Source organism: Passer montanus, unplaced genomic scaffold (assembly GCF_014805655.1).
Source record: "Passer montanus isolate IOZ18808 unplaced genomic scaffold, ASM1480565v1 scaffold60, whole genome shotgun sequence".
Taxonomy (NCBI): domain Eukaryota; kingdom Metazoa; phylum Chordata; class Aves; order Passeriformes; family Passeridae; genus Passer; species Passer montanus.
The window spans coordinates 1359403-1386634 of NW_024371038.1; the positions used below are offsets into that span (position 1 = coordinate 1359403).

The following is a 27232-nucleotide window of genomic DNA, read 5'->3' on the forward strand; positions in this document are numbered from 1 at the left end:
CAATTTATGGAGTCACTAATTTCCACTGTTGCAATATTAAAATATTAAAGCTGACAGTTACAGAGCCCTCCTGGAGGAAAAGCTCACATGCATTCAAGAGGTGACCACTTACATCATCTGATTATTAAAAGCAATGAAGGATTAATAAATAAATTTAAGTGCAAACACATTTCAAAGAGTGCTAATAGAGTAGTAGTTTGTTTTTAATTATCTAACTCAAACATTGAGTCAATCTGGACATGACAACAGAACAAAACATCTGAAAAGCTAAATGTCTTTATATAATTAATTCATGTATACAGCCAGTGCAAATGGATGACATCAGCTTAGACAGGTTTAAATAATCACAGGATAGGCAGAGACAGATTTTACTCTTAATTCAAATTTTATTTAGAATTTAAATTTATAGCTTAAAAAGTATGCACATTCTGTAGGTATAAAAGTTTAAAAAAATACATCGATTTATTGATAAATGCTTCAGGTTAAATTTACATTTTCATTCATATCATTATATTGCAATAATTGTTTTGCATCTTTTAACACTTATAAAAATAAATTAGTGAGATTGAATAGCCCATTGGAATCATGCTAAAATAATTCCTTAGAAAAGAGGGGTGAAGTTTGCCATAGCAATTCTTAATTCCTTGCTACTGTAAATAAATAACTTCAATTAAGCAGTATAAGGAAGTACAGGTTAGCAGGAAAGCACTTACCCACAGCGTGAATGGAAAGCCAAGCTGGGATGTCAAAAATCGTACCAAAAAGACATAGAATTAATTCCTACCCTGCCAGCTGACAGCAACTGTCCTCTGAAAACACCAAAACCTTCTCAGCCCCACCTGCCCAAATCCCCCTTTCCCAGGGGTGTGTATGTGACCTGTGGAGGACAAAAATGACTCTGTATGTCCTTTTGGTTAGAAGGACTGTCAAAACACCTGTATACAATAATTTGATGACCATTTTTACCTGTATCAACAATGTGTTTCCTTAACATGAAACGTTTAATGGCTCACCACAAATGACTAGAGATAAAAGAGGCTCTGAGCAGATGGTGACAGCTGAATCTAATAAGGTCACAGTGAACTGCAATCCCACCCAAACTCCCCAGGAGTAATGTCACTCCACCCCTTCAACCTCATGTGACAACTCTGGTTTCCATTTTTTTGGGAGAGTAATGAAAAAAAAAAAAAAAAAAGTAACTGGCTTTGTGCTGAACTTGTATCTTGCATCTCCAGAGCCACAATCCTTTAGAGAGGGCTCAAATGCATCTAATTACCAGCAGTAGCCAAGAGTACCACAAAAAGAATACATTAAACTCTGGAAAGAAAAAAATGTACCAAAACATCAAGAATGAAGCAAGAGGTTATAAAGGAAAAACAAAAAATTTTTTTTGAAAAGTAAATACCTTCCAGACCTTCTTTATATGTGAAAAAACCCACAGAGGAAGAAACAAACAATGAAGGGAAACAAACAAACAAACAGAAAAAGGGTGGGGTGTGTGTGTGTGTGAAGAGTTAATAGTCAAATCCTGCAAATGCTGTTCCTGCAATACACAAGGTCATTTACATTAATCATTCACCCTACCTTCTCTCTGGCCATGTTTCTGTGCATAAATCAAATGCTGTGCTACCCAAAGGGTAACTTTGTCCTGGCATCACTGAACATGTCTTCCTGCAAATGGGAACATTTCATAATTCTGAGACCTTTCCTTTACAAAGATAGCTACAGACACATGCACATTTATACATAGATATATACAAACAAGGTTAGAAAAATATTTATTTTTGCTTGTTTAAATAATTACTGAAAAGTGTTAATACAGTAATATGTTAATATTTGTACAATTAAAACTTTATATATAAATATTATATAAAGCATTTTTCATAGCAGCCATTGCATATATAGTAAAACAAGTCTATCTGAAGTCCCTGCTGCAAAACTCAGGCCAAGCAGTATTCCTCCTCTGAGAGGAACATCTGCACCAGAGCCAGGAGCTCAGGAATGAGGAATTCTGCTGCCACTGACAGCAGAGATGTTGCTTTGTCTTCTATCAGGTACTGCCCAGGCCACCTAAGTGCATAGTGTTTTTAGGGAGAAACGCCACTATGTGGAATCACATCACAGTCTAAGCTGGTCTCCAACACGAATCAGGACAACACCTTCCAACAGAAAGGCAGAAACATTACGGAATGGCTTCAAATGTGCTAACACAAGGTGGGCCATGGCCTTACCGCAAGGTGCTCAGGGGCACCATCACTCCTCACGCAGCCAGGGAAGCCCAGCGAGGGCCACGGAGGCACAAGGAGACGTCGCACAGGACAGGATTTAATAACTCATATTTAGTTTGTTTTTATTGAGTTCCCTTTCCAGGTTTCCTATGAGGGTGTCAATACTTTCCTGCAGGTCCTTGAGGTGTGCTGTGTGATCTGCTGCAGAGTCCACAGCCGGCACGGTCAGCTCACTGCCAAGGGGCTGCTCTCCGGGGCCGGGCTGCGCGCGGCTGGCGGGGCCGTCCAGCTCCTCGGCTTTGCTGCTGTCATCCCCGCTCTCCGTGCCTTCCGAAGGGACGTCATCGTAGTCTGCCTCCCCCAGGCAGTCTCTGGGGCTCAAGAAGTAGTTCTCCCCACAGCTGCTCCAGTCCCCAGCATAGCGGTTGCTCGATGGGCTGTCTAGGCCTGCAGGCCTCGGTCTGAGCACCCCCGACATCTCGGTGCCGCTCAGATTCAGCACCTGAGGTCTCTGCCTCTTGGGCCTCAGGTAATTCAGGCAGGATGAGTGCTCAGGAAATGCATTCAGATGTGCTGGTTCTTTGGCAGGCGAGTGATGAACTGGAGAGAGAAGTTAAATCAGTCAGAACTGAATCCATGCTGCAACAAAAAAGTCCATGGCAGATGCCCACTGTCATCCCTGGATGTCCCACTAAGAGCATGCACAAACACATGCAATCTTACAGCCAACACATTGCATGTTTCATGTGCTTTGCCACTGTTTGATGTAAAATAATTAGGAAAATCTACTTTTTTCCTAATTTGAAGATTCATGCTGGATTCAAATTGCAGCAGAGAAGCCTTTCTCTAAAAGTAGAAACTCCCAGAACTCCAATTAAATTCATTGTATGAGTTAGTCACCATCCAGCTCTGGGTCAAAGAAAAGCACACAGCTCAGCTCCCACACTTTGTTCAGGCTAAGGAGTAACAGAAAGCAGGCACAGCAAAAGATACAAAGACTCAACAAAAACACACCACTGAGAAACACCTAGAGAAGCTGACAACACAGCGAGCTGGGCTCTCGTGCTTCTCTTCTGCCCTAGCATTCTGTGCTACTGAAGAAGCTCCCTTGCAGTATTTTTCTGTGCAGCACAAGCAGATGTACACTCACACAGGTTTGCTGGCAGCGTTACCTGAGCTCACCATTGCACAGCACAAGTTACTAACAGGCTCCTCCGCCGTGACCCGCTGCCTGAGGCAAACAGCACAGCTCTGTTCACTCACCTGGGCCTATTAAGTATCTGAGCTGCAAAACTTCTGGTTTTATACAGACCACTGCTTCTTGTAATGAGCAGCAGAGACTTCCTATTCCCATTCACACTGAAAAGGCAGTGCACACAAACCCATGCAGTTCACCATGTGAGCCCCTCTTGTCAGACTCCCCACACGCAAGCACAAAGATTCAGTCCTGAAATGTGCCCAATCCTTCTCCTTCTGGATCCACAGTTCAGGTCTCTCCGGGGGATTTTACTTTATGTCTGCACAGTAACATGCAATAACTCTCACTGCTTCCCCCCCTCCACTATAACAAACCCTTTCTGTTTAGACCATGCTCCATTAAGATGAAGGGCCATGGGTTAACAATAACTTGCCAGTGTTACACGGTCTGACCAAACAAGGCCCATTTGTTTTCGCTTAGAAATATACGGAAATCGAAGTATTGCACAACATGTTGGTTATCAAGCTGTCTCAAATACAGGAGATTAAATATAAGGGACCAGACTGTGATCCTTCCATTCAGTCCAAGTGTGCTGTTTACACTGGGAGGTGTTCACCTACTCAAGTCTCTGCATTTGTGTTTTACCTCCCTTTTAACACAATATCCTGCACAGTTCTTGCAAGGTAAGAGACAGGACTCAGCTTTTTCTTCTAAGTGAAGGAAAACTGTACTACTTACCCTACTCCTACCCTCTTAGAGCAATACACACTCCTACAGGCAGAGCTGCAGCCACTTGGTTTTGCAGTCCACAGCAGCCATGCCATAACCCATCCCCAGGGTTTCATGATTACTTTCTGCACAGTATTTGCTGCCCAAATAGCTCTTGGTCTCCCTCTTCCTCCACCTACATGCCCAACTCTCCTGCATAGACTCACTCATCTGACTGAAAGCTTCTTTTCATTTTTGGTGATCAGCAGCTTTGGAGCTGCCCACCTGCAGCTGACAAATGAGCAGCAGCATCTGCAGTCAACTCAAACCCATCATGGAGTAGCCACATTTTTCATTATGCAAAGCTCTACAAAAACAAGTAGAAGCTGCAAACCTCTTACTCTAAGGATGTCTTCAACTCTGCCAAATTACAAGGGTGGAAATAAAGTAACCCCATCAGGTCAAAGCTGGAGAGCAGGGGGGAAAAAAATCCCACACGTCTCTAATTCAGATGTGGAAACTTAAATGTCAGTGGGTTTGTGTTTTCTAGTGTCTTTACTCACATAAAATCTTCACTATTTCTTTCATTATACTCAAACACTGCCATATGGTAAGAAAGCAACTAAACCAACAAATTTCCCATTTAGCAAAGTGCCCAAATAGAAACTGTCATAATTTCTTTAGATTAACAGGTGATGCCATAGTACCTCATATTTTAAGAATTCTGTGCTGCTCTAATGTACAGTGTCACACAGTGCAAACACACAGCAATGGTTTTACTTTTTTTGCTTGATCAGATAAAAGTACCTGGCCACAACTGAAGTAAGTAGTGAAGAACCTCTATGTGCTTCTTGAAGTCCAGGGCACTAGCAAGCTCTTCTGAGTCTGTGAAGACTCTGTTGTTATGGTTGGTGGTCTCCTGCCTCTGGCTCAGTAACACAGGGCCAAAACACACAGCTAAATTCTGGCACGTCATCTTATTTACTTCGTGGTAAGAAGCCACCAGTTTCAGGTGATCCAACAGCATCTTCAGGGTAGCCTAAAGAAACAAAATACTGCTCAGGAAACCAAACACTAGGCAACAGTGCTGCTGGTAACAGCTCTAGAGAGAAAATACCAAGGCCGATAGCTCTGGTTTTACTACCAACATCCATCAACAGAACATCCAAGTGCTCAATTAGAAAAGCTGTATTTGACTATGACAGGGCAGACCAATTAAGACAGACTTTCTGGTAAAACTCTGTTTCTTATCTGAACTCAGTTTTACATAGATGAGTTTTCTCACAGTAAAAAGGGTACATCAGGAAGGAAGGAGAGGCTGCAGAAAGCAGTACAGATGATCCAGGTACATTAGAAAATATGAAACCCTCGATATGATGTCAGCATCTGAACAAGCTTCCAGGTAATTCCAGATACCGTGCAGGCCCCTCACTCCCTCCCCCCAGAAGGGGCTGTGGTTTGTGGTGCTACACAGGAATTTGGCAGACAACAGTGCACAGCTCTCTTACACTGCACAGCATGGGAAGGGAAGGCTTTATTGCACAGCCTTAAGAAAGAGGAATGGATTTGCCCAGGTAATTACAAGACACAGATCAGAGAGCTCCGCAGACGTGGAGCAGGACAACACACAGGAATTGTCATTTATCTGATCTTGTAAAAGTACAGATAACAGCCTTTCATTCAGTTTTAAAGAAACAATATAAAATGAAAACAAGCAAATTCAGCAATGCAGACCCTCTAATTCATTGCAGCATGGAATTCTTTTCAAACATGTGGAGCATCCAAGTGAACCACTTGATCTGATAAACAGTTCTGAGACATTTTATATCCAGTGTGAAAATGTTCCTTTAGTTTCTGAAGCTTGTGATTTACTTGAACATGCTAACACTACTCACCTTCTCAACATCTGGCAGGCAATCCAGAAGGGCTGCTGTGTGCTCAGAGTCACTTGGGTCATTCTCACAACCGTTGGCTGTCATTTTCAAGGGATTTTTCACCATTGCATCCAACACTGCTTCATAGAGCTGCTTGGTTATCAGGGGAGAGGGCAGCTCTCGCAGATAATCCTTTAGGACACCTAAGGAGACACAACAGCTGCAGATTCTCTTTGCTGCAATTTTTGGGAGCATTAAAGTACATCAACTGCACTCATTCCACAAGAAAATCCTCTGAGTCAGTGCCAAGCCTGGCACTCAGGAGGGAGGGATGGGAGGACCACATCAAAAGGGCACAGTAAAGAGGGGCAGGAGCACAGGGCTGTTGCAAGTGCAGGAGTGAGGGCACTGGGCACAGGTGAACATCTCTCCAAGCTTCCCTTGTTCAGGGTGAGGGGAGGCAAGGAAAGGACTCAGAGCAGTCCACCTCCCATCCAAGGAAAGGAGCTCCTACTAACATCAAAGTCCAGCTTGATAACCTGTCCTCTTTTATATAAGCCTATCAGTTAGTTTTTATTTTCTGTTTATTTTCAGCTATAAAATTATGAGCAAACACCCCAGTGAGCAAAGCACATGGTGTCTTCTCACCCAGCCAAGCACAAACCAAACATGTCCTCATGAGAGAAAGCCACCAACCCCCTGCAGCCCCAGCTGTGACAGATGTGATTCACACCCACGGGAGGCACTGAGCCCTCCCTGGTGCATGGAAATACTGCAGCATTTCTGCAGCTGGGGTGTGCTGGGGCAGAGGCTGTTTCCAGGGACTGCAACAACCAGGCAAGCGCTCATTAACACCTATTCTTTCCAAAGAGGAATTGAGCATTTGCTTTCTTGTAAACCGGCTTTGGAACCTGGCTGGTACTTCATTTTGACAGGGGCAGGCAGTGACTGGAAGAACAATAACAAAAAACCCAAACTATTAAGGTTTCTAACAGCAGCCTCTGGAAAGAATATAGCAGGATGCTATCCGGGAGCAATATCCAATACAACCAAAAAATGGAAGGAAACAAGCCTGCTTCCCAGCAGTTTTCATTTTCCTTTAAAAACTGCTTTCTGTGCCACAAATATCTACTAATTTTAGCTAGATCACAGCTGCCTTTGAATACTTTGTTAGGAAGAAATGCTGGACTAAAAGAAACTGTTCAAAAGCAGGTACTGCAGTTAACAAAGCAGCCTGTCCTCCAAACAGGTAAAGTTTGAAAGGCAGATTTTTTTAGCTGGCCCTCCTCACAACCTTGTAAAATCTCACATCACAGCAATTACTATCACACTCTGCTATTTAACAAAGCAACAGTTTTCATCAACTCGAGTCTGTAACAGAGCTGTACAATGAACTGAACGGTGTGGGCTTTGTTACAAGATAGTTTCTAACAAAATACAGGGAACAGAAGTTAACATTTTGCCCTTCACATGCAGAATGCACGTAAGAGTTGTCTTCTACCTGTAGAAATATTTTAATTTAAAAAAGAATCGTGCATTGCAGCAGTGCAGCTACTGAAGCTGTGCTGCAGGAGCAGCACTGCCTGAATCACCTCCTGCTGCAGCAGGGGCACGGGGCAAACAGGCAAAACCATCTCTGCAGACACCACACGGCCTCCAGGAGCCCACTCTGTGCTTCAAATGGGAACATCCCCTCAGGAACACAAAATATGAGAACAACCACTTTTTCCTGAAAAAAAATATTTCCCCTGGTGTTTTTGTGGGATTTTTTTTTTGTTTGCTTTAAAAAGAATATGCACTTTTGGTACTTTGCCACTAAAGTGGCTCGGTTTTGTTTAGTAACTTACTCATATTCTCCCTTCCCACCAAATATTTCTTCTTCCCTGAATTTAGAGGCTCATGTTCCCTATGTGGATTAGCTGGTTAAAATATTTATGAAACAAATGTGGCAGATGCTGGTGCTGTACAACATAGTCTGGGATATTCTCCTTTTTCATAAGCAAAACATTAGCAAGAGATGCTGACTTCTATCCAGATCTCTGTTTCAGTTGTGCTTTTTTTGGAGGCAGAGGCTGAAATCAAAACCAGCTTACAGTAGGAAATTATATATTCTAATCAAATTAGCCTATACTAAACACTCACAACTGTCATTATTAATAAGTATTTAGCCGGAATTCCTGCAATAGCATCCACAATGATAGGACTACCACCTGCCAAAGGACTTTCTCTGGTTCAGCTCCAGATAGCAGGATGATTTGGGAGCCATGAATGCCCCTTGACCTTTCTAAATCCTTTTGCTATTCACTCAGCTAAATTAGCCCTCTAAGAGGCTGCTGTTATTTTTTTTTCCATGAATCTACGCTTCCTGCCGCTGCCAGCCCACTAGCACATTCCTCTTGACACAACCACACACAACCAATTTAGACAGAGAGCAGAAATTGCCATCCACTTCATTAATTCCTCATTTTTCTGACCCACTGAACTGTTAAGAGTATTGCAAGCTTTATGCAGAGCTATGAACTCACGTGGATGCCAACAGACACGAAGCAGCAACACGGCTACAGGTCAGTTCCATGAACTGCCTGCATGCCTCAGTTTGGTCCATGAGCCCACCTCATTGTGTGTCAGCCTGTGCTAACCCCACGAGTATTTCTCAGTCAAGATTTAATCATTAAATGTTCATTCTTTAGCCTTTGGAGAGCTGTCAAAAAATAGATTATTCATCTTTTTGGAAAGGAGAGCTACTCAAATTTCAAAAAGGACATAAGGCAGCACTTTTCTTCAAATCAGCCAAGATTTATGCTGAGGATTCATATTCTGTGGAACACATGTTTTGGCTGATAGAAATATGAATCATGTGCATCAGCCTCAGCATTAAGTAATCAAGGGAAACATTCCCTCTCAACCCAACTCCCTAAGCACATGCAGTAAGTTTTGTGGGCTCTTTTATTCCTAGCACTAGGCACAGTGGCTAACTCAGCTGTCCACAAAAACTGTAGTTTCCCCCACCAATCCACAGCAGGCAGTCTCCAATAACTGGAGTGGCTGCATTTGGCCAGTGGAAGCTCTGGATGCCAACAGCCCTTCCCTCCCTGCTCCCCCAGCCCACACAGCAGTCAGTCCCTGCAGCACAACGCTGACACAGCCACTGCAGGCACCTGCACAGCACAGCTGCAGGGCTACCAGGGAAAAGAATCTGCTTTTCAGTGTAATTCCTTAAAACTCTTTTTCCCTTGTAAGGAAAGCAGCATGTAAGTAAACTCTTGCAAGAGAATGCAAACTAAAGGACACCCAATAGACTTTCTGTAAGGCAGAAAACAAAGCTGTAGTCTTTTCACTCTTGCAATGCAAACTCAGGATGCAAAATAATTTCATGGAACAATCTGATATTAGAAGTTCTCACCATTTTTTCTCATCAATTTATTTGTAAAGGGAAGAAAATGACCCAGTTTAAAAGATGATTTATACTTTTTACCTTTACTGTACACCTCATTTATAAAAGCTGTATAACATCAGAGTGAAACACTGGTGGGTTAATAGCTGGACTTGATGATCTTGAAGGTTTTTTCAACCTAAACAACTCTATAAATACAAGTTTCTGATGCTGAGAATGCTGGTACTTGTGAACAACATTGAACCCCACAGCAAAATCAGCCAAGGCAAGTAAGGCAAACTGACTGGCTGCACACTGAACCAAGAAGTTTATGTAACTCAGTAAATGTCATTGGGTAGTATCTTCTGATAACATGTTGTATCATTATAAAATGTAATTAATAAAATTAATTCCCAGTACATTGAAATGAAATAAACCTCCGAACAGGATATAACTCTTCTATACAGCTGGATGTTGGCTATTACAGAAAGGGTTTTGGCACAGAAAATTTATACCCCAACTACTGTTACACTTTCCATCCCTTGATATACAGGCAGTGACTACTTCTGACTAATTTCTCAGAGCAACTGGCTTACTCAGTGATGCCTGAAATTACATCAACTTTAGATTACATCAAGTATCAATAGTTATAAAACTGTTCCAGTTTTTAGCAAACTAGAAAAACTTCAACAACTTACTTCAGTTCTGCAGTGCAACTCCTGTGAGGAGAGCCATGTAAGGAGCTGATGCAAACAGGCTGCCCAGGACCTTCTAACCTGTGCCTGGAGCTTGCTGAATGACACCAAATGAAGGGCCACTCCAGGGAGCAGGAGAAAGCTCAGCAAGGTTTTTAAAAAAGCAGTGGTCAAATGAAGGCACTTTCCTGCAGCTCTAACTAGCCTGCACAATACAACAGGAAATCTGTTTTCATAACTCCTGCATCTCCAACATAAAGGGGAGAACAGCTGATCCAAGGCAGCCCTGGAACACAAGGTGAGGATCCACCAGCACAGCAGAGGGGCCTGATCACAGCCAAGCTTTTCCAGATCTGCTCCAATACAAACCAATGGCAGAGGTTTAACCAGCTCCAAGACCCCAGCTCCTTTCAGACTCCCTCTGTACCTGGTGGAGTAGTTACTGAAAACAGGTCCTTCCATGTCCTCCCCTCCCCTCACTGCTGCTTCATCCATACTTACATCCCCACAACTGCACTCATTACCAGCCAGAATTCAGGAGAAGTTAAGAACTTGCTAAAATGACAATAGAAAAAGAGTTCAAAGCACCTACATGAGGAATAAAAGTCACTGCTGCTTCATCCATACTTACATCCCCACAACAACTGCACTCATTCCCAGCCAGAATTCAGGAGAAGTTAAGAGCTTGCTAAAATGACAATAGAAAAAGAGTTCAAAGCACCTACATGAGGAACATGGCACAACTCTGCTGGAAGAAAAGCAAGTAAATGTGTTACCTGTTATGACATTAATATCTGGGTACTGGCTCTCACAGAGAGTAACAGCCTTGCTGTCCCTCTCAAATGCCTCTCGAAGCTCCTTCTTCACTGCTGCTGAGCCACAGAGCCGGTACAGCCCCACCACCTGCAAGCACAAACAACAGCCCTCATCAGCACTGCCTGCCATGGACCAGGGACTGCAGCCTGTGCTGTGCCACCACAGAGTCAGCAGCTGGTAATTGCCATCCTGTGCTGTGCCACCAGAGCCCAGCAGCAGCAGCTGGTGACTGCACTGTGTGCTGTGCCACCAGAGCCCAGCAGCAGCAGCTGGTGACTGCACTGTGTGCTGTGCCACCAGAGCCCAGCAGCAGCAGCTGGTGACTGCACTGTGTGCTGTGCCACCAGAGCCCAGCAGCAGCAGCTGGTGACTGCACTGTGTGCTGTGCCACCAGAGCCCAGCAGCAGCAGCTGGTGACTGCACTGTGTGCTGTGCCACCAGAGCCCAGCAGCAGCAGCTGGTGACTGCACTGTGTGCTGTGCCACCAGAGCCCAGCAGCAGCAGCTGGTGACTGCACTGTGTGCTGTGCCACCAGAGCCCAGCAGCAGCAGCTGGTGACTGCACTGTGTGCTGTGCCACCAGAGCCCAGCAGCAGCAGCTGGTGACTGCACTGTGTGCTGTGCCACCAGAGCCCAGCAGCAGCAGCTGGTGACTGCACTGTGTGCTGTGCCACCAGAGCCCAGCAGCAGCAGCTGCTGTTTGGGAATGCAGCTCGGTTTGCTGTACTCCCAAGTCAGGCTGTCCCATCACCCCTCACAGGATCAGACACCCCTCAGGACATGGGGGCTGTGAGCAGCCAGAGAAGGAGGCTCCTGTTTTCTCACAGCACAGTCAACGTACTGAGAAGTGTTTTACTGACCTAACACAAGTTCCAAACTGGAATTGCTTAATGTTTTGCTTTTATGCAGAATCAGGAAAGAAATACAGATTAAACATATATTTGCTTTTCACCCTACTTACTCAGATCAGCATTATTTTTCCTGGCATAATTGTTTAATTATACAAAATAGAATTCAAACTTCAGCAAAAACAAGTGAGAAGTGTTTAGAGCTTTATGCAAGCAAAATTGCAGTACAAATACAGTCATTAATCATTACCAGAAGAAAAAGTCATACAAACTGACTCCATACTAAAAATGAGGAAAGTTACAAATCAATTAACAAACCAATACAAACCAAAAATAAGTGAAAGCATTTTCCTACAGTATTACATTACATAGTAAAAAAAATAATTTATTTTTATACCCTTAACCAGAGTTACAAGAAAATTATTACTACTCCATTATTATATCTATAATATATTGTTTCAAAGTTGACAAGATGCTGACTTCCATGTGTTTCAAATTATATTGAAAGTTTTCTGCAAAACAGCTATTATTTAGCATGCTTAAGGTGATAGAAGTGAAACCCACACCATTCTTGAACTAAATTGCCAGTTAAATCAAGTGATTTCATGTATTGAAATTTTCCATTTTATCCTTATTTTTAATTTTCAGCAGCAGCATTTGTGCAAAGTAGTACTACGAGCTTACAAAACTAATTATTAGAAATATTAATTTTATTTTAATTAGCATTATCGGCAGGTGTGCAGTAAAAGATTAATTTAAAACTACCATGGACTCAAGACAAGACATTATCCAAAACCAAACCAAAAGAACCCCACCCGTACTGTCTCAAGACCATGAGAATGAAGGTATGCAAGCAAAAGTATTTTTCTGGTCGTATATTGATTGGAAAGTTACCCAATGGAATTTGTATTGCCCCGTTCTCAAGACAATTTCCCATTCTGCCTAAGACAATTTCTTTTACACTTTTAAAGTTTCCACATCTGAAATTCAGGTGGAACTTATGCACCATGACAATATTTGCACTCCATACGAAAGTCAAAAATGTCAGACAAGCATGTGGTTAAAAGAAGAAGTTAACTGTATACTTTGCAGTTTTGGCTTTCTCTGTGCAAATACAAAAATAGATTTCATGCTCAAAAGCATCAATCAGGTACATTCAGATAACTCAAATCCCAATTGCTTCATTACCAGTGTTGCCTTGATTACCCAATATCATTTGCATGACTAGGTACTAACAAGCCCATAATAAAGTGCTGAAACCATAGGACAAATACCAGAAAGAATAAAACTTCTCTTTTCCAGTGATTGGATGTTAGGAGAAGTATCCACCAGAAAAATCACACAGCTAATACCAGCAATGACTCTCAGCAAAAGAGCCACATGGAAGTTCCATTTCCCTCTACAGTTCATGACCTGGGTTATAAACAGCAGAGCTAATCTCATCACACCTGCAAGCATATCCAACCTGTCAGCAATTTAAAATAGTAACACTGGTAGGTGTGACTACTTCTCAATTTCACCTGAGTGAGAACAGGTGCAAAAGACAAGGAGGGTTCAGGTATGCTGTGGAAGAGCAGGCAAGAGTCCTCCCACCAGATTCAAATTAATTGCCATGGGGAACATCTGAGCTTAGTCCTGTGCACAGTCCTTCTTAAGAGACCTCTTGTCTAGCACCCATAACCAGTGATTTGTTTCCATACCTCATTTCTCATACATATTTTTGTTCATTAGATTACATCAACCAATAATGGCATGGAAAAAAGACACTGGGCACTTTTGCTTTGCAGCACTCCCAATTTTGAGAACAGCCTGAAGAAAGACAAGGAGCAGTGGTGTGGGCAAAGAACTAATTCAGCCCCTCAGGGACTCATCCTCATCCTAATGCTGTGTACAAAGTGATCACAGACATGGGTCTTAGGCACACTGGCTTCAGACTGCACCAAAAGATGGGCTCACTGTGTCCCTGCACACAGTGTTTCAGCTTTGGGTTTGAGCAAACAGTGAACCATTTCACTTTTACATTTAGATGTGTGTCCCTACAGACTGACCCATGTCTCAGGGGTCAAACACTCTCAAGTTCTCAACTGATCTCTGCTTTCTGAGGGAGACTCTACAGACTGGGAGCTTCAGGCTTGCTTCACTACCCCCACTCCTAAAGCTCTGCTGGGAGCAGATCCTGTGAGCAAGTGTACTTCTCCTCCACAAAGGCCAAGCTGGAAGTGCTGCTTGCACACAACCCTGTTATTCCTCCCACATTACAACAGCAAGTGTTCACCAGACACAAGCAGCAAATAAAAAAGATACTTGTAAAGATGTTTTTAATTTCCCCCATTTCCACTCACTATTTACACTGCAACAACAGCTATATCAACACAGAAATATTGACAAAAGAGATTAAAATATGCACAGTACCTGACAGCCTCTCTTTTCAATCTCCAGAATGCATTTCTGCAGCAAAAGTGGCACCATCAAGCCTGCATTTTCCTTCTCTACAACTTTCCGAGCATCAACCCCAAACATCACAGGCTCACGGTCTGCATCAAGGCCATCGAGAGAGTTCTCCCACTGCTCCATGAGTGACAGCTTGACATAAATGAGCCCCCTGGGCTCCAGTTTGACAGCCAGCTGATGCGTTTTGGTGACCCGAAAGAGAGTGGGAAGAGCCACAGTTCCATGACAACACACTCTGTTCTTCCGTGGGGTGGGTTCCCAGCTGAACACCACCAGCTTTAAGTGCTGAGCATTTTCAATTTCTATGTTGAATGTGTGGTCCATGTCAAGAAATGCTGTCCTACATGTGAGCAGGGCAGTCCTTGCTTTGTTTACTGAGTCAACCTGTATTGCACAAAAGACATCTTTTGAGTCTATTCGTGGTGGCTTTAAGTCTTCAGCACCATAAAAGTGAATGCTCATGAGTCCAGAGATGTACTGAGAACACTTGGGTTGATCAGAAAAGTTGTAGTGTCTGAAGGCATCAATATCTATTTCAGGTTTACCACTATTACTTGGAAGGCTCTCCTTTCCTTTCCCACACTTGGTGTCATGTCTGTGTTTACCTGATTTTGTTATAAGTTCAGGAGAATCACCATCACTGAGGTAACCACCTTTGTTGAAGGATTTGGATCTCCTTGAGCTCTTCTTTTTGTAGGTGTGTTGTGAGGACACACTGCTGTCAAGATGGTAACGGCTTATCACATTCCTGCTGGCAGCTGTGGTTGAGTTTCCAGAAGAAGGCAAAGACACTGTATGGCTTGTATCCCGGCAGCTACTTTTCAGCTGGGAAGGAGGATTATCTGAACTACTATGGCTTGAACTTCCCTTCACACTCAGCTTTCTGCTCAGCTCTGGCAGCTTTTTCATTTTCATGGAAAGCTTCCTCACAGTCCTGGGAGATTTAATTCTATCAGGAAAAGGCCAGTTGATTGATCCGCTTTTTTTCAGGGGACAGGGACTTGGAGGAGAAACCTCTGTGGAGGGTATATCAGGCTTGCGTGCAAGAGCAGCTCCAAACCCTTTAGAAGAAAAGAGAAGGAATAATCATTTTCAACCTGCAATTCTTGGCAATGAAAAAAAAAAAATCTTGAACTTGGGGAAAACATGCATGATTTGTCATAACCTGATAAGTACAATTCATTCAGACAAACATCACTCATTCAGTCAGATGTTCACAAGTGCTCAGAAAGCTGTGCTCTGCTGACTTGTTCAGCCAAACTTGGCAATTCATTGTCAAAAGCCAGATTTGTTCTGCTTTATGGAGATGAAAGGGCCAGAAACTACATATAAACAAATGAGCAATTGCACCCTCTGCATTCAGCTCGACCCATTTGTGCTGCATCCCCCACACACTCACACATGGCCACATTCCTGGGGCACAAGTGCAAGGAAACCAGACTTACTGAAAAAATCCTGGAAATATGGCAAAGGCACCCTTGTCTACAGAGCAGTTAGCTACACAGCCAACACATCAGCATTGCCACTCCTCTTATGTCTAGAGGAAAGACACTTGTCTCTAGTAAAGAATGTGGCTCTTTGTGCCCCTCTATTACCTCAAAGAGCCCTAAATCTCTCCTGTGTAGATACAGGCAGTCTCACACCTTTTCTTTCATTTCTCTCAGCTTCTCCTTTCTACAGCACGATGTAAGATTTATTCCTTCCAAAAGCTGCATCCTGCACTGCCTCATTTCACTGCCTGCCAGCCAGCAACCTTCCACGTTTCCTGGCACCACCACCCCACAGGAGTGTTTAAAGTTAGACAGTTCCCAAGTGACATCCTCACAGGAAATCACCCCCCTTTCAAGGTACCAAAAAAAACCCCAACAAGCACTGATGCTAAAAAGAGCAAAAGAAAAAAACCAAACCAACAACACTCCTTCAATTCAGCAGTAAAGAACAGCTAATTAAGGAACACAATTAGACATAAGCCAGTACTGCACCAGGAACCTGTGGCTCACCTCATGCTCTAATACTCAAGGAAATGCAAATACCAAGTTTTGCTCAAGTCGTTCTCACTTTTACCAGCACGAGGCAGTAATAACTGTAAGAAAATTGATCAATTTACCTGAGGTAAGAAACCATGCAGGAGGGAAGCTGAAGCCAGAACGATTGATACATATTAATAAAATTACATGATTACTTTCACTTAGAGTCACTTTTCCTCCCCTTAAGAAACAAAGAGTGCCTCTTGCTAGCAACTGCCATTCCAATCACCATTTTCAAATGTTAGCAGCTCCCAAGAGGACTGGGTAGCCCTGCCTGTGCAGGCTGGGGTTCTATAGAGCCCCTAAACACACCAACCCTGTGCAAAGCAATTAGCCCACGCAGCTCACAGAGACTCAAACACCTTTATCCATCCATCATTCCCCTTTGCTAGCCATGGAAAAGGAGACTGTTTACAGCATATAAAAAGAAAGAAAGAAGTGTTGTTTTCACAAGATGCTTAGTAAACCATACTTTAAAGGGGTTTCTCCTTCAGATTTGCCAAGGACTTACTACTTTAATTATAAACATATCACTCCAAGCCCACAGCAAGTGATTCTTACAAGTGCTTTGTGCATTCAAATTAATTTCCACCATTAGACTGTAATGTACTTTTTATACTTCACCAAGCCTTAACAGCTAAATCAGGCAATATGGTCTTTGACCAAAGTCATCTGCTGTGGTTTGGTTCCCTCGCCCCCTTCCAAGAAAAACCCTACAAAGGCTAGTTCTAGTCTCAATAGAAGTTTGGATTAAGTAACTTTTGAAGACAGTTGCTTAAAAGAGTATCTTTATAAAAGGAAGTTTCAGTTACTAAGAATAATGCATAGAATCTGTTTTCCAGAGGAACAGAAGAAAATTCATTTAATCCTGCATCTCATGGAAGTAGTTCCCTTGCAGGGGAAGGGCTATTTCTAGCACGCCTGCTGTGCTTTTCTGGCAAGCAGCTAGTTAGAAATGTGGTGTTTGATAAAGGCAGACAAAGCCTTCCCTTGTACTGCAAATCACCGCACGGTCCCACTGGTGGGCTGGCGTGGAGCACTCTACAGCAATCACTGCCACACTGCAGCCTCTAACATTAATCTCCTCTTTCTGTCAAAACTCTTTGGCACAGGCTTGGAAAAGCAGGCCAGCAAATTAAACATCCCCCCCCAGCTCATTAAAACCAAAGAGTCAATCTAACACTACGACTTTTATGTGTCCAACTTCTGCTGCGTTCAGCACCAAACAGTTAAAGTGAAATATGCGGCTGGAGGAAACTTAACAGTCGAGTATTATGCAGGATGGTATTCCCATCAGCACTGAGCCACATGTTGTTCCACTAAAGCCAGCAATGTGCTGAGGTATGCACGCAATTTTAAAAGAGTGTACATGACAACTCTGAACAAGCTGCAGGAGGAGTTGCAGCACAGTCCAGTAACACTTCACTTCCCAGCCTAACCAGCTTTCTCACAAGGGTGACAGAGAAACTGAGTTGCACCTCTTTTCTCAACCAAGTTACAAGATTGCACTGCAAACAGCAGTGAGACATTAAAAATATCCTTAGAGAAGGGTGATAGGAGAAGACAAAACATAAGAGTCACCTGTTGCACCAGGTGAGCACAGAGATGGTCAGTTTTATATACACAGCTGACCATTTTTATGTGTAAGTAACATCTATCTTTTACAGTGACAACACTCAATCCCTGGAACAAACAGGGATGTGGATCAGTCTTTACCCCTGCAGGTTTCCAAGCTGCAACTGCATGGGGTCTCATTCATGCTCCTTGTTCCACTGAAGGGTAAGACTCCAGCCTGAGCTGTTCTATTATACTGGCTTTGATACATTTACCTTGTGCCTCCTGACACTTCAGCAGTATGAACACAGGAAAAAAAGAACCTTTTGGAGGACCATGCAATGCAAGTCAAAATGAACTGACACCCTAAGTAACTGAGTGTAACATCAGCTGTGGGTTCAGCTTGAGTATAGAGCCAGCTTTTACTTTGCTCAGCACTGTGGCTGTGTGAAAGCATAAAGCCTTTCCATGCCACAGAAACACGAGGAGCCCACAGTGCCTCACAAACCAGGCCCCTCTGCCAGCCCAACCACCCCGGTGTCCACAGGACAGTCACTAGTGTCCCCTCAGCCCAGCAGACCCCTACACAACACTGCCCCAAGGGAAGAGAGGGCTCAGACTCAAGCAGTTGCAACACAGCCCCTGCCAGACATGTGCAGTGATTTAGCACAGTAAACATGTTTGTCTGACCCTGTTTAATGCTGTTTATATATGTTTGGGCACATTTATCACTGGCACATCCATTGCCAGCAACACACGCTGTTTTACAGGCACATTTGACTACCCTGTTATATATGTCACATTCCCCATTGCTTAACATAGGGTTTCTGAATTATTTTAAAGTTACTCAGAAAACCTGCAATTTATTTTTGGGCAACAAGTTGAAGTGACTAAGTTGGTCAGAAAGCTATCAGTTGCTTACTACACCAAGCTACTGAAGCATCAAACAGCCACTCTCACACCTAATGGAAATACTGAGTTAATGTATTAAAAATGAAAAAGCAGCAAATCAAAATAGAAGAGCCCAAATATCTCAAAACTGTTCTCACAGCAAACAATAGGTGAAAGAAGGCTACTGTTTTTCTGTGGTAGAATCCACAAGAGAAACTGATCTGGATCCTCAACTGACACACTGCACATCAGCTCTACTGATGTCAAAGGCTGTTAAGTTTCTCAGGTGCAAGGCACAGTTCTAGACCTGTTCTGATATAAAACTTCAGAGCAGAACTGTAAATGGCATTGAGAGAACAACTCATGATATATCAAATTGAAGCAGTCCCTATCTCAGATACTGCTTCAGAGTCAAGGAATATAGAAATTATTAAAATGGTAAAAAAAAATCTCAGAATTTTGTACAGATAGTTTGCTTTCTTTGATTACTATACACACTGATACTAATAAAATTGTGATTAATTCATTAACTTTTATAGGAGCAAAAGACAGAACTGGCTTCATCTCTGCAGAAGAGAGAGGGAGCAGAGGGACCCTTCTGCCAAATCCATAACCATTCCAGTATCTCACACATTGTGCAAGTATTTCACATCAATGCACTTCTGTCTTGTGAAAGCACAGCTCCTTGCACTTGAAAAACAGGTAAACCACAAAGCATCTTCCATCTGGGAAAAAACCACTGAATTTCAAAAACAGTATTTGTAACGTGAAAGGAAAGGTGTAGGTAGCATTTGCTCCCCAGTATACTCTATGTATATTGCTGAAAGCTTGCCTGCAACGTGCAAGCATGCAAAATATTTGCATACATTGGCCCCAAAAGATGTATTTGGAAACCAGGATAATGGTCACAGTCTAAGTGGAGAAAGAGCCCTGTAGTTTTAATAGGAATTAAGCCAAGTTTCAGTTGGCACATATCAAGGTTAAGTGGGAATATGGGATCCATCTTCACTTTCCATAACATTGGAAAGAAATTGTTTACAGTGATTCTTACCAGGATTTTCCACCCAGACAGCTAACTCAAGTACATTTTTAGTAACAACAGCACAATCCAGATCCTGGCAACCTTCAATGCACCGGTCCTACCAGGATGTCTCTCAGATACAGATACACAAGGTGATTCCACTCATTAGCTAGGCACTAATACCAACAGTTATCCCCCCCAAAAGCAAAAATATTGCAAATTCTTCAGAAGGCACTATTCAGAGCTCTGTGGTGTAAATCTGTCTCAGGAGCCAAGATTACAAAGGGATGCTTTTCTTCAACACACAGTTATGAGTACAGTCCTAAACAGTTATATAGAAAATTTACTTCAACATTTTACAGAGAAAAAAAAAAAATCACATATTGAATTTGTAACAAAAAAAAATTTCTATTTTCCAATCATAACCATTTTGTCTGTGCAAGGAGACAATAATTAAATACAGCCTCCAGGGTTCTTTCCACCTAAATTCTTCTCCCACAGACCTAAGAGCCTAAGCTGGGCTGTTTCTACATTATTAACTTGGAACCAAGTTACCTTCTCACTCCTACCTTTTGAATACGTGTTATAAAGAAAATACATTATTTTGTTTCCCAAGCTCTGCTATAAGGGTGCCTTATTTCTAATCAGTTTCTTTTTTAAAGCCAACAAGGCCGGAATTATTCACGAAAGAATTACCTGACAAATCCTATTAACATAAATGGCCTTTACTGTAGAAAGTAACCAGATTAATACCAGGAGCTAGCAGTGTAAATTAAGAGTATGGAACAAATTAGCACCTCTACAATTATGATCCATTGTACTAGTAACAGTTACAGGAAATACCTATTTGGTGCTCTGTTTGGAAAGATCCACAATAACAGAATTTTATCATTTATTCTTTTCATAAAAAAACTCCTGTCTAATAAAGACTCAAAAAAATAAGCCAAAAAAAGAAAGCATTACATTTAGGCTCCAATGCTAACCAATATCGATGTATTGTATATATGACATCAATAGGAAAGGTAAGCAGACTTTTCCCCAAAGCTTTCATTTCTTATTTGACAGGAGTTACTGTTTAATGTTCCCAGCTCTCTACAAACAGGCACATCCATTTCATACCAGCTGTATAACTCAAACAAGGTCCTAACACAAATAAAGTGAAATTGGCCATGGTGCCTTTCATGTCGTAATTTTATATGGATGAGCTGTCATTTTAAATTTGACTGGAAATAACTGTAGATACTTTAACTGGATTAAAAAGAACTAAGCCACTTCTCCATAATAAAGCCAATTACTAAGCAGCAGGGATCCACTTCATCATCAATTAATCTATTCAATGTGATCACCACCCAACACATGTAGAAGGAGAGCTGCATTTGAAGTACCTTAATTGACTAAATGCATAACAAACAATCAGGTGAAATTCGTAACTTCTCTCTCAGTTTCAGGAAACTCTTGAAACTGACAACTTTGCTTTCAGAAATAAGTGCATCTTCAGTATGAAAACAAGTTTGACATTTTTCTTCTTACAGAAAGGGACAAACTTCTTTTAAAAAAATAAATAGTCACCCATGTATAGAGAGATTAACCAACTAAATGGAGGTCAAGCAGTTTGCAGGACACATGGCCTTCCTAAATAACCACACTTAGTGACCTCTACAAAGCATCTAGAGCCCCAAAAATGACAAAAATCTACCAAAGAACATATTATCTCATCTGTCATGCAAGCAAATAAAACTGGTCTAAGTATTTAAAACAGCTATAAAGTTAGCTATTTGTAACAATTGCCCAAAAACTTTAACACACATTGCAACTACAAATCTGCTTGTATCTGCAGCATTTCCATGAAAAGAACAAAATGTGAGCCCCCAGCAGACTGAGTTTTTCCTTCTGCTGTTTACAGCAGTTGCTCTGGTGCCTTTGAAAACAAACCCCGTTCCCAGAAGTAATATCTTTACATCAGGAATCCAGGCACAGCAGCTCCCAGTACACAGGGACATGGGGCCAGAGACGGCCAGGATGGTGAGGCTGGATGGGGACAACCCAAAAAGAAGCCCCTGCAGAATGCAACACACACCTGGGCTTCCCCAGCAATGCTTCAGATTCTTTGTGATGAACCAGGCAGAAATACAGGCTCTTAAATGTCAGTGCAAAGTATAACCTTGCTCCAAAGAAAGGAACCTGGAATTCTGTGCCTCCTGAACTTTACGCTGTTTCTAACTTTGAACAGGACACTAGAGTTAAGGTCGAGATAATACAAGGCACGTAAGTAATTAAAAGTAATACCTTTTTGGAAAGGGTTGGGAGAGTTTTTTCTGCTTACTTTTGTTTGGTGTGGTTTTATGTTTGTTTGGGGTTTTTTGACAGACTGGGAAAAATCCTTAATATGATGCTGAATTCACACACTAATGGAATTATGGAAACGAGACTATCAAACACTCAGCCAAAGATAACAAGGAACAAAGAGGCTGGCTCCTGAAAGTGAAAACCACTCTTCTCCAGTCTATTACATTAGCCTGAGACAGTCAACAAGACAGTAATTACAGAAAGCGACGTGATGAATAGCACTTATATGGTCTACCAAAAAGTCTTTATTAAAAAGTCCCAGACAGCAAGTTAAAGAAACTTCTGCAGACATTAAGTAGCTTTAAGGCAGGAATCCAAGGCCAGGGCTAGACACCAGCTGACAAAGGAAACCCAGTGTGTCCTCACATTACCAGGCTTCAGCAAGCTCGTTTTGTAAAACCTTTGTCTTCAGTGAGGTGGGAGCCAAAGAGACCCAGGCCAACTACACCTGGACATGCCATGAACAAACTGGGAAACAACTGTGCACCTCTGCGCTTAGCAGGCATCAGTCTCACAACCCGAGTCCTTTCCAATGCACTTGACACGCATTTCCACCAAAAGTTTACTTGATAACACACAAGGTGGAGAAAGAGAAAGAGACATAACAAAGGTTAATTATTCCTCTAAAATACAACAGAGGTGCAAACACTTGTGTTCCTGGGCAGTCTTACCTGTGGAAGGACACTTGAAGGCAGGATTGTCCTCTGCTGTTGGCACAGCGGGAGCCTTGCAGGCAAACTTCTGCAGGGGCTGCTGTGCGTGTTCCCCGGGCTGCGTGGCATCCGCCTGGCTGCCCTCAGCGGGCTGTGCCGCCCGGCCGCTCCCCGAGCTCTCTGCAGGGCGTGAGGGACCCTCGTGGGGACTCGCGGCCATCCCAGAGTCACCCCCAGGGTGGGCTTTGTACCGAGCTGACGGGGAGCCCACAGCAACAAGGCTATTCACAGCAGGAGGGTGGACCCCGGGCAAGTCGGGCTCATCATCTTCAGGGATGGGGTTGTACCATATTTCTCCTTCATCATCGGCGTCGCCCTCGTCGGCGCAGTCCGGGGCGGCGCTCCCCAGCAGGCCGCAGCTCCGCGCCCCGCGCTCCCGCCCCGCGGCCGACCTGCAGGGAGCCCAGGGCACTGCGGGCTCGGGCAGCGGGACGGGAGACCTGGGCACCGGGACAACGGCCCCGGGCGCTTCCTTACAGGCATCTTCCTCTTCCAGAGGAGGAGGGGGCCGTCGGTGGGTGCTCTGCTGCAGCCAGCTGCGCTTCTTGGAAACGGTGATGCTGTTCAGCTGCGGCCTGTGCTCGGGCACCTCGCTGGCCTGGGGGCACTCGGGCTCCTTCCTGCTTCTCGAAGCTATGTAAACATTTTCTATGAAATCTGTTCCCAGAAAGGAAGGCAAAAAGAGAGGGAAAGACAAATGTTTAGAATATCGTTTCGCTTTTGACATATAAACACATCTGCTGTCGTATAACACTTGCATCAGACCTCATCCAAAAGGACAAAAGATAAGGTGCTATGAGCACAAAATTAGATTTCAGCCCATCAAAGCAGAATGTGCACATAGCTAATAAAGAGCCAGGGCACGCTTGGCTGTATTTTTAACACCACGTAATTTAGATAAATGGCAGTGAGATAGCTCTGCTGAAAGGTCATGCATACTTCCACAAAAATGGCTGCTTTTTTCTGCCAAGTTCAGGTGCAATCGGTTTGAAAAGTTACTACACAGTACTTCTCCAGTTTAGTTATGCCAGTGAAGAAACAGTCCCAAGGTACTGCTTAAATGGCTACAAAACCCCCACATCTACTAACTTCTAGATTTTTGCATAAATAAAGATGACGATATGTCTTACACAAGAACCTCCAGAAAGGACTGTCCTTACCAGCTTTAACCTACAATTAAGACAGAATCATCCCCTGATTTGGGGGGAATAAAACAAAACACACCACCATGAAAATAAGGAAGGAGAAAGAAGAAATGTAGAGAGGTTTTTAAACAACAAAAATTTCACACAAGAAGTGAACAAATTCCACTGACTGTTCCCAAAACTTGAGAGTTTCATTGAAGCAACAGACAAACATTTAATTGCCCATGGAAAGTGCCACTCACACTTGAGCCTCCTGTCAGAGCACAGCCAAGCTCCACTCGGCAGCAGTGCCATAACCCCCTGGCTGCAGCACATCAGGGAGCTGCAACCCCTGCACTACGACTGGAAGAACAGCTGCAAACACATCCAAATTAAAATCAGGGAGCAGTCAGGTAACCCTCATGCTGCTCTGCACACCAGGACAACCCACATGGGCTCGCTCAGCCATTGAGGCTGGACAGGGGTAACTGGGTTCACATAAAACAGACAACCTCTTTTCACATGAAGCCCTCTGCAACTGGAATTTCCAGATGGAAGCAGCTATTCCTTACTGCTTGAGCATTATTCTTAGCAAAGAATTATTTTCGCACCAATAATGGATGTTAAAATATGGGCACCTTTCTGGAGGACTCATGGAGCAGCTCTGTAAATCCAGCCAAGTTTGCTGTAGAAAGGGAGACATGAAAAAGACTCATTTGAACACCTTCCCTTTGACCCTCTTTTTAGGTTTGTACATTAATGATAGAAGAGATCCTTGATAAGATCTGAAACACCACCATTTTACTTGATGAAAGATTCATCATTTGGTGATTTTTCAAAAGCATACAGTTTGCTTGTTCAGCTAAACTGCAGTATTGTCACTGTGATTTGAAGAATTAACTTGTTTCAAAGAATTAACAAAATTAATCCTGCTCCTTTTGAAGCCTTTGCACACCTCCACTGAAGTGCTTTGCTACACTGGGGCCTAAGTCAGTCAGGTAACAGAACCAGAGGAAAATGTGAATGCAGATCTCTTGTCAAGGTTTCAGTGATTTGGCAGCAATCATACTCCTTCCTCCCCCCCCAGCCTGGAAATGGAAGCATGCTGTTGTAATGGTTCCTCCTTACACACTGTCACACTACAATTTCAAGCAAGAACTCAACAAAAGGAGAGGAAACTAATCTGCAATGGGCTTAGGGCTATGCCTATGTTTCCAAGAAGCCTGCTTGGGCCAGGGACTTCTCGGGTAGGCATCCTCCTGCCAGTGACAGCTATCCCAAAGTCCTTGCTTCATTCCAAGGATAGTCCCTGCTCCGGTGACATAAATAGCTGGAGCATCCGAGAGCTGTATTTCCACAAACAAAAATATCTGCTACTTCCTGCTTCGCTGCAGAAACACGGGTCCTTCCGCACTGGCTAGGACAGGCTGCAATTCCCAAAACAACAGCTCCTAAGCAGTACACTGTGCCTAAACATACGCCCAGTGACACATCTGGTGTGAGCCTCAGGCTGCCCTCCAGTCCTAGCAGCAGAAAACTTTGTTTTCAACATCCACCCAGGTATCTCCATAAAGAGCCATCTGCAAAAGCTTAGTGCAGAACCATCCCTCCTCCACCAAGGCTGCTCGCAGGGACACTCCTTCCTTCCACAGGACTCAGGACGATCCCAACGCTCATCAGCCACCTGCTGCCAGAGGTCATTGATTGGAAACGCTCACTGAAACTCATCCAAGTCATACACTTACACACACATCTCCAACTGCAGTTTCTGCAATTGCTAGCAGTATTTGCAAGCACTGCTTCCCCTTTATTCGAACTTGGCCCTGATCCTGAAAGCCCTTATGCCTGTGTTTATTTTAGTAACAAACTGGTTCACATGCAAGTATCTGCACAACCAGTGGTTCAATATCACAGAGCTAGTTTTCAGTGTTGTTAGCTGTTACAAGAGTGAGTTAATTTTAAATAAATACAAAGCCCTGAGAGACCTACAGGTCAGGAACATACTTTTTGTTCTAGAGCAATGCTTCATTCAGAAGAATGCTGCCTACTATTAGCATTTTCACATACCTATTTAATATTACATTTAATATAATTAAGACCATGTCTCCACACAAATACCAAACATGACAACAGTTCCTGTTCAAAAGGCTTCAATATGGTGTTCAAGAAAAAAAAAAGTCAGGTATTTCCTTCACCTTTCACTCCATTGACAAAAAATTAAATAAATCAGTATTTCAAGTTAAGCTATAATAGTAGCAACACGTGTATGCTCAGAAATAAAAGCTTCAATGTTTCAACTCAACTGCAGTCAAAACTGACCTGATGCCAACTCCGTGGGCACAGAAAATACTTCACCACGATGCCATGCCTGGCTTTGCAGATTGCATGGAAGCAGGGCACAGCTTCATCCAGCCTCTCCATATATGGATCAAAAAACTCTCAGTTCTTCTGGCTGATACTTAAACACGTTCTCTTTCACTAAGCTTCCTAACAGTATAACTACTACATATTCAAACGGAACAACGACAAAACTGAAAACTGATCTGTAAGATTTCGAGTGCATCTTCAAAAAGCGAACAAACCACCCAACGCCAGCGGGCAAACAGCAGCCGAGGAGTGACAAGCAGATGGGAGACCAGACAAGGAGCACACAGCGCTGCTCGAAGCCGCAGGAGCTCCGGCTCCCACGCGGAATTCCCGCTCCCGGCAGCAGCGCAGGTACCGACGGCTCGCTGCCGCCGCTCAGGACCGACCCGCGAGCCAAGCGCCCGCCCGGCCCGGCGCTGCGGGCACGGAGCATCCCGGGGCCGCGGGAGCCCCCGTCCGGCGCGGGCCGGCAGGTGGAGGAGCCCCGCGGCCGAGCACTTACCCTGCGGGGCGCAGACTCCGCCGTGGCGGTGCCCGGCGCCCGCCGCCGCGCCTCGCTGCGACCTTCTGCCGCGCAGCTTGGAGAGCGTCCTGCGCAGCGGGTCGGCCATGCCTGGCGCTGCCTCCGCGCCGCGCTCAGCGGGCGCTGCCCCCCGGCCCGCGGGAGCGCGCAGCCCGCTGCGTGAGGGGCGGGCGGGGGAACGGGGCTGCGTGAGGGGAGGGCCGGGCCCGCCGGACGGGCCCGGGAGTGCCGTACCCCCGGAGCGCCGTACCCCCGGAGCGCAGCCGGGGACACGAGTGCCGTGCCCTCGGAGCGCAGCCGGGGCCCGGGAGTGCCGTACCCCCGGCCCCGGGCGCTGTGTGGGCACGGACTCCCCATGGTACCCCGTTCCCCACGGCGGCCCCCCGTGTCATCATCTCCTTGGGCCGCCATGTGCGTAGCGTTTCTTGACACAGACCAAAGGAATCGCAGCAGATTTTAATCGCTTACTTTGCCTT

The 27232-nt window shown here is 44.0% G+C and overlaps 1 protein-coding gene across 1 annotated transcript; it reads right to left on the reverse strand.

Annotated features, from left to right (window-relative positions):
• Positions 1 to 372: 372 nt before the first annotated feature.
• On the reverse strand, positions 373 to 26904 carry SYDE2 (synapse defective Rho GTPase homolog 2). The gene is made up of 7 exons (XM_039727161.1): positions 26736 to 26904; positions 22701 to 23399; positions 14152 to 15251; positions 10853 to 10979; positions 6030 to 6211; positions 4942 to 5173; positions 373 to 2828 (listed from the first exon to the last, which is right to left on the reverse strand). The coding sequence occupies exons 1-7, from the start codon at positions 26842 to 26844 to the stop codon at positions 2326 to 2328; spliced, it is 2952 nt and encodes a 983-aa protein (XP_039583095.1). The 5' UTR covers positions 26845 to 26904; the 3' UTR covers positions 373 to 2325.
• Between the last annotated feature and the right edge of the window lie 328 nt (positions 26905 to 27232).

Bases quoted from the DNA above. Each gene is read 5' to 3' on its own strand.
- SYDE2 (XM_039727161.1), bottom strand. From the start codon at position 26,844: ATGGCCGACCCGCTGCGCAGGACGCTCTCCAAGCTGCGCGGCAGAAGG. The intron at 10,980-14,151 runs GTACTGTGCATA...TTGTGCTTGCAG, and splicing joins TTGAAAAGAGAGGCTGTCAG to GTGGTGGGGCTGTACCGGCT. The intron at 5,174-6,029 runs GTGAGTAGTGTT...TTGTTTCTTTAG, and splicing joins GCCTGCCAGATGTTGAGAAG to GCTACCCTGAAGATGCTGTT.